Genomic DNA, 7,840 nt, shown 5'->3' with positions numbered 1-7,840 from the left:
AAACTTCAATTATTTTGGAATGAAAAATAGTATACTAGACTTGGTTAGTGTTAAGGGTGTTCCGCATAAGCCCGCTAAGTCAATCAGCTAGTATAAATTTAACTAACTACGTCAGGCTACAACTGATTTGACTGATTTTGAATATGAAGCGGGCCGGCTAGTTAAATGTGCTTGGATGTGTACACCATAATACTAGTTCCTTTTCCTCATCACAAAATAAAAAGTACACATTTGCAGCATCCTATAGTAGTATATCCATACGCAGTACATTACTTAAGCTAGTACACTGCTCGAGTAAACATATACAATGATCTGAAGAAAGAGGGTAAATATATAGTACTCTCCCTCCGTAAAGAAATATAAGAGCGTTTAGATAACTAAAATAGTGATCTAAATGCTCTTATATTTGTTTACAAAGGGAGTACAATAGTACTGGTCGAAGATGGGGATTCAGTTGCTCATTTCTTTCGATTTGATTGAGTTGTACTACTCCATTTTACAACAGTATCTTAGTCCGTAAGTAAGAGCACACATGCAGGATGCATGCACGCGTAGGCACCTTGCACATACGCAACCGAATGCTCACTCAGCCATGTGCGCGAGCCATGTTAGTCATGGACATCTCTTTGCATGTTGGATATGGGCGATATTGTCAAAATATTACAGCCATGTCCATGAACCTTGCTTCATCGACGACGAGAACATGATCAACACGCGTCCGGCCGCCCGCCCGGCCGGCGGGACGGCTAAATCGGATTTCTTATATCGGAGTAAGGGGAACTCAAAATGGACGTGGCATGCTAGAAACGATCCTACTTGGAAAATGTCTCGGTAATTTCGCAGGAAAAGATCAATTCCCGGGCACCCCAGATATATTATTACCCTTAATAATTTCCTTGGCGAGAAACAAGACCGGCACAACCCAGTAGATCCCGATCGAGTCCGTTAATGGTTTGCCCGGCCGTAACCTCGGACCGGGCCAGAGCCAAAGCCAGTTTCGGCATAGAATAACCGGGGGCGACGTGCCCCCACCCCGGAATAATGATAAGCTAGCATGGCCCGGGGCACCCCGAGTCCGAAATCTGGCAGGCGCCGCAACAGACGTTCGCTCCGTCGTGTAGGTCGCGCCTACCATTTCGCCAAGGCATTCCCACGCGCGCGGCGACCGTGTCCTCCTCCTCTCCTCGGCTCCGCTCGCCACGCACGCAGCGGCAGCTACTTAATCCTCGCACCATCGCCATCCCCACGTCTAATTGCCCGCGCGAACGCCAAGCCTGGCTTAACTCCCGATTAGCTAGCTATAACCGAGAAGAGACCACCGGCGGCCGTAGTATATAAGAAAGTTCGTGAGTTGTGACGACCACACCAACCATCCCAGCCTAGCCCGTACCAGCAAACCGCGTCGACGGGCTGGTACTGCTGCTGCTACTACTACGGGAAGGCCGGCGCCATCGCCGAGGACGCCCAGCTCGGCGAATCATTCCGTCCATGGCTTGATTGTCTGCCCGTATAACAGCAAAGCGATCCAAGACACGGTTGCGAGAAAGGTACCGACAGGTCGTGCTGTTGATTCATTACTAGGTGGGAGGGAGCAAAGCGAAGGGAATACCATCGATCGGCCGATGGTTGCGCACAAGGCGGCCTCGTGGCTGCCCGTGGACTTCCGGCTGCCGGCGGTGCCGCAGGCGGCGCTGGGCATACTGGCGTTCGAGGCGGGGGCGGCCATGTCCAAGCTGCTCTCGCTGCACCGCTCGCTCTCGGAGCAGGAGGTCTCCCGGCTGCGCTCCGACGCCATGCGCTCGCCGGGGGTGGCCTACCTCAACTCCACCGACCAGGCGTTCCTCCTCCGCCTCGCCTGCGCCGAGCTGGTGCTGTCGCTCGACGCCGCCGCGGCCGCCGTCGCGCGCCTCGGCCTGCGCTGCGGCATCGACTTCGCCGGGGTGTACGCGAGCATCAAGGCTGGCTCGCACGACGCGCGCCTCGACCTGCTCGCCGCCAAGGGGCTCAAGGTCAAGGCCAAGAAGATGGAGCGCCTCGTGGCGGCCACGTCCAAGCTCTGCTCCGAGATGGAGGCGCTCGACGAGCTGGAGTCCGCCGAGCGGAAGCTCACCGTCCGCGGCTGGAGCCGTCTCAGCGGGCCGATACCGATGAAGCTCGCGGACCCGCCGCTGGCCGGCGATTCGATGGGCGCCGAGTCTCTCAAGCAGGAGATCAAGACGCAGCTGCTCAAGGTGCGGCGGCTCAAGGAGGAGTCCCTGTGGAGCCAGAGCTACGAGAAGGCCGTGGGCCTCATGGCGCGCGCCGCGTGCGCCGTGTTCGTCCGCATCTGCGCCGTCTTCGGCCAGTTCGTGCCGGGGCTTCCGCCGCCGATGCCGTCCACCTCCGCCGACAGCGTCCAGACCAGGCTGTCGAAGCTGCTGATGAGCCCGCGGACTGGGAAGACAAAGGCATCGTCGGGGCCGATCACGCGGCGGGAGCGGGAGGGGGCGGGGGCGCCGTCCCGGGTGCACCCGCCGATGCAGCAGCTGAGCAGTTCGTGTCCAATCATCGGCCAGAGGCCGCTGTCGGGGCAGAAGGGCGGCGTAGACTGGCGCAAGCTCCTGGACCCGCCGGCCAGCACGGTGGGCGGCGCGGGGCTGGACCAGCAGTACGCGAACGTGATCGTGTCGGCGGAGGAGCTGCTGCAGATGGAGGCGGAGGGGCGGCAGGAGGAGGCGAACGCGGAGCGGGCGGAGATGTACGAGATGCTGCCCGGGAAGCTCCGGGCGGCGGTGCGGTCGAAGCTGCGCGACTGGTGGCGGGACCCGGGGCCGCTGGACGCCGGGCTGGCGGAGGGGTGGAAGGAGGCGGTGGAGCGCATCATGGCGTGGCTGGGCCCGATGGCGCGCGACACGGTGCAGTGGCAGTCGGAGCGGAACATGGACCGGACGCGGCGGTTCGACGGCGGCACGCGCGTGTACGCGCTCCAGACGCTGCGGTGGGCGGACAAGGACAAGGCGGAGGCGGCGATCGTGGAGGTGCTCGTCGCGCTGAGCTGCGTCTGCTGGTACGAGGAGCGGCGGCGCGGCTCCGTGCGCGTGAGCTGATCGCCCTCGGCCCACCCGCCGCCCACGGAGGCCATTCAACGACGGCGCCATGGCATGGCGAGCACACGCCTTGTCCAAAGCCCATTCTTTTCTTTTCTTCCTTCTTTGGTTCGTTTGTCAAAGCATTGATTTGAAGAGTTGAATTTTTTGGAGGGGTTGGTGTTAGATCATCAGGGGGTAGTGGCCACGCGTTAGTAGCAGCTATAGTGGATTGTAGCAGCAGTAAATCGTTCTGTAGTTTGAAAATTTGGAGGGAGAAAGAAAAAGCCAAGGTCCAGTGGTTGGCCACTTCACTGTCAATGGCGTGAGGCTGGCATGACAGGCCGGTCTCACGCCGGTGACAGCGAGCGTCCGGTGTATAAGTTTGTCTGATTTGTACGTACAATGAATACACGATTGATTCTTTGAAATTTTGCGGGGAATTGTTCAAGCACGCACGCAGGAAATCCTTGCCGGCACGGTTCTCCTGTCCTTTACAGGATGGTGGCGAAGTCGTAGGCGCTCAGCTACCGCCGTTGAACACATTGATACTTATCTGACTTGTATTCTACCCGCGGTGAATGGCTTATGACTGCGCCACAAGTAAAATTTCTACACGATAGCTAGCTATGTGTAAGCTGACCAAATTTGCCACTTGGGTAAGTAAATTTGGCCGGAGGAGAAACAATCAGAGGAGGAAAAAAGCTGGAGGAAGAAGCGTTGAATCTTTATTTAATCTAATGATCCAGAGACGACTACATGCATCATTTTCATGCAGAGGACAGGGAAAACCCTTCTTTTTGAAGAAAAAAAAATCTAATGGTCCAGAAAATCGACTTTACCCAAAATAATTTTTCATGCGACTTATGTATAGCCGGTCAAATTTACATGGGAGTGGCTAGGCTTTAGGCCCTGTTTGGTTAAGTCCTAGGGCTTTTTTTATCCCAACTTATAAGTCTCAAGTCCATAAAAAGTCCCTACTGTTTGGTACCTGGGATTTATAAGACCCTATAAGACCATATTACAACTATAAGACCACTTTAAGTCCCTATAAGTCCCTCCTGTTTGATTTAGATGGGACTTACAGTGACTTTTTTAAGTCCCTAAACCAATAAGTCCATGTAAACAAACACCCTCTTAGTCGCGTCAAAATGTTTTTGTTCCTCTTCTTCTCTAACCGCCGCAGATGCAACCTAAGAGCATCTCCAGCCGTTCGGCCCCCCAGGACGGTGAAAAAAAGCCGCTTGAGGGCGAATCGGCACAAGTTTGGCGCTTGGGTGCGACTCGGTCCCCAGCCGTCGCTCATCAGGTCGCCCTGGGTTCGGCGAAATTTACAGAGAAACTTGTGGAAACTCGGCGATCTGGTACGAACTCGGTGAAATTTCATTGAAATTCGTAAAAAAGAAGTAAAAACATGCAAACTACGCCAAACTACGCTAGCCGCTAGCCACTACGCCGCGTCCGCCGCCCGCCGTCTACATGCCGAGAAGCCTGTAGAACTGGGTGTAGTCATCGTCGTTGTCGTCGTCACGCGCCCCGCCGGAGCCACCCCCGTCCCTATTGCAACCCTGCCCAAGGTCGCCGACGCGCGACCGGGCACTGGACGACCCGACCTCGTCCTCCTCGTCGCTGTCGAGGACGATGACGCCGCCCTCCTCGCGGGGGCGTCATCGGGCCTGGAGCTCCGCGTACGCCTCGTGTTGGCGGCGCACCTGCTCGCGGACGTAGTCCTTCTTTGCCCATTTTAGGGCGGACTCATCGTCGGGGGCCACCATGCCGGCGTGCTCCGGCTTCACGGGGAACAGGCCCGGCTCGGGCTTCGGCCGAACCAGGCAAAGGAAGCGCGGGGTGGGGCGGGCACCCTCGTTGATGACGAGGGCGCCGCTTCAGTGTCTCCTCCGGCTCTGGCTTGACGGGCCGGAGAGCCGGCGAGCCTGAGGAGAGCGAGCCAGAGCCCAACGACGAGGACGTCGGCTCCATTCGCCGCGGCGTTCAGGAACTGCCGTGGCAGCGAGAGAAGGACGGCCGCGTCGGGTGCTCGAGGCGCGACACGTTGCCGGTCTCGATGTGGTCGAGGACGGCCTCGAGGGTGCGGCCGGGGACGCCCCACCACTCGCGCCGTCCTTCCGTGTTGAGGCGGCCGCGGGAAATGATGTCGTTGACGGAGGCGATCTGCTCCTCGCGGCGGTGCTCGAAGTACATCATCCACAATGTTTCGTTGTCGGGCGCGTACCTCGGCTCGTTCCGCTGTTTCTCCGTAAGGGAGGAGCGGATGCAGGAGATCTTCGCCCGCCGTGCAACCCCTTCGGGCACCGACGGCACCGGGACGCCGCCGGCGCTCAGCCTCCACGCCCCCGACACGCGCATGTCAGGGACGCCGGGTACTCGGCCTCGTAGAGGAGGCGCGCCTCCGGCTCTTGGAGGCGGCGGCGCCCGAAACCGTTCGCCGCCGCGCCATCGCCTGGAAACCTCTCGGTCATCTTTGCTTTGCTCGTCGGCGGGAAGGCGGGAAGAACTGCTTTTGCGAGGGCGGACGAAGAGGGAGGTCATGGCGTTCACCGGCGGGGAGGGGTCGCCTTTTTATAGCCCAGCGGGGCGGCGGGGAGGCTGCATGCTGGACGACGCGTGACGGGAGCTGGCGGGACGCGCGTTGACGGCTCCTTCACTGCGCCGCCCATGAGGCATCAATGGAGCATCAATGAAGGTTGACCGGCGCGGCAGCCTTGGCCAGCCTTGGCATTATTCCCGCGGAAATAGAGGTGATGAGGGCAACGAAGCGGCGTCTCGCTGACTAGGCGGGCGCGCCCCTGTTCGCGCCAAAACCGCTCGACCCGGCGCTCGCGGGCGCCCCCAGCGCACCGGGTTCGGCCTGGGTCCGCCGACGCTATTCACGGGCCAAACCAACGAAAAACGGATTGTTGGGACGCGACTGAACCGTTTTTTCGACGCCGGCATGAAGAAATCGCCTTAAGGGACCGTGTTGGGGGCGCGGCTGGAGATGCTCCAAGCCGTTCTGACCCTGGCGGCGACTGGTGGGGAACATTGCCCCGCTCTCCCTTCGCCGCCGCCCATCGATGTGTGGCCCATCTCTGGTCATCCCTCTAAATCGACGCACCACCAGATTTTCACGACGAGCATGTTCCCCATGTACTCGAACCGTTAACCTTCAAAGTTCAAACTCGCCTCGGTCGGCTCGCCACCGGTTATGGCTCGTTTCTGACCGAGGCCCTCGCCTCCTGCTTCCTTCTCCCCTGAATTGACCGACCCAAATTCTTAAACCAGGCAACTTACCTCCAGCTAAACTAAATTTACTAAATTTATATGGATAGGAAAAGTCAAAACACTGCAACCAGGATCACAAGTATTCTCCATCTAGCTGAGATTCATTCAATTGGAATCTTAAAAACGTGAGATCGAGAAACGATGATCCTTTTGACCAAGTAGCCGAATCCATTTACAGGCATGGCACCAGACAGTGTGAATCCACATGGCGCTTAGTCGCCGTTGATGCAGTTCGGTACCTAGAGGCCATAAACAAATTGGTTAGCTCAACGATCGATCAGAGAAGCAAAGCCTAATCATTTTTCTAGTGCTATATCTTAAAGAACCTACTCAGCGATTAAGTGGTGCAATTCACATGGCCCGGAGCCAATCTAACGCTTTCCAGGCCTAGTTTAGTGCCCAAGCCACACCCTCAGAGCAAAAAAGAAAAGTTACCAGTCAAAGGAAGCAAGAGAGCCTTCCTGGCGCTACGCTGTGAGGTCAGCCAAGAACATGCACGATCTCTTGTACTAAGTTCTGATTAATCCTAATGGCCACTTACTACTGGTAACCTCCCGTGAGCCGGACAAAGAGATGTGTGCAAGCACTTTGAGTTTTCTTTCTTCCAAAGCTGTACGTAGCTTTCTGCGGGAGGCCATGGCCGTCGTCGTCGGCGCCACCTCAGTCGGGCGGTCAATGCGCACCACCGCCTGTTTCCCGCGCTTGGTGGAATAGTGCGCCCGTCAGGACGCCACTTCCGCCGCTCCCACCGCGTTTCGTGGCCGTCTTCTTCGCGGTCGCAGCCCAGAGTATTCAACTCTGCGCCACCGTCAGGTAGGGTTCGGCTTGCTTTGCGTTGCCATGCAGAGGCGGTTGACCGTCCGAAAATAGATAGATAACCGGAGCCTCGGCTGCTGCGGATCATGCGGGTGTGCGATGCGCGTACAACGCGCTGAAGCCAATCATTCTGCCCGCATGATGATTATGGGCTTGCTTCTGACTTTTCCCTTGTCTATTTCTCTGGGTGCGCTGTGATTTGTGGAGCATTTCATGTTGTGCGTGTGGTGTGGTGAGGAGAATGGGACGTCAGAACGGAGTCGGCACCGAACTCCGGTGACCGGTGGAGTATTTTATATTTAACTAAAAAGGGACCGGTAGATCATGTGGTAGTATTGGTACTTCCTCCGTTCCTAAATATTTGTCTTTTTTAGAGATTTCAATAAATGACTACATACGAAGCAAAATGAGTGGATCTACACTCTAAAATATGTCTATATACATCCGTATGTGATAGTCATTTGAAATCTCTAAAAGGACAAATATTTAATAACAGAGGGAGTAGATGACAGTGCATGGTGATGGAGATCGGACACTTGTGTTTAGTGTATTCTAGCATTTGGGGTGCACATCATCACTTGCATTGGGCAGCAGGTTCAGCACCAGTAGAGTTCCTTGTCAGCCAATCCATGAGAATATCTACACGCTGCAGTAAAGACCCGCTTTGATACGTTGTC

General features: G+C 56.7%; 1 protein-coding gene and 1 long non-coding RNA gene across 2 annotated transcripts; one reads left to right on the top strand and one right to left on the bottom strand.

The window, feature by feature from the left end:
• Positions 1–1,133: 1,133 nt before the first annotated feature.
• Positions 1,134–3,496, top strand: LOC123071395 (uncharacterized). Its single transcript, XM_044494936.1, has one exon. The coding sequence runs from the start codon at positions 1,623–1,625 to the stop codon at positions 3,084–3,086; it is 1,464 nt and encodes a 487-aa protein (XP_044350871.1). The 5' UTR covers positions 1,134–1,622; the 3' UTR covers positions 3,087–3,496.
• A 2,867-nt stretch (positions 3,497–6,363) lies between these two features.
• LOC123065924 (uncharacterized) lies at positions 6,364–7,148 on the bottom strand. The gene is made up of 2 exons (XR_006431173.1): positions 6,783–7,148; positions 6,364–6,586 (listed from the first exon to the last, which is right to left on the bottom strand). It is a non-coding gene; the product is annotated as an uncharacterized lncRNA (long non-coding RNA).
• Between the last annotated feature and the right edge of the window lie 692 nt (positions 7,149–7,840).

This window comes from Triticum aestivum, chromosome 3B (genome assembly GCF_018294505.1).
Source record: "Triticum aestivum cultivar Chinese Spring chromosome 3B, IWGSC CS RefSeq v2.1, whole genome shotgun sequence".
NCBI lineage: Eukaryota > Viridiplantae > Streptophyta > Magnoliopsida > Poales > Poaceae > Triticum > Triticum aestivum.
This window is presented reverse-complemented; position numbering and strand designations above follow the sequence as displayed.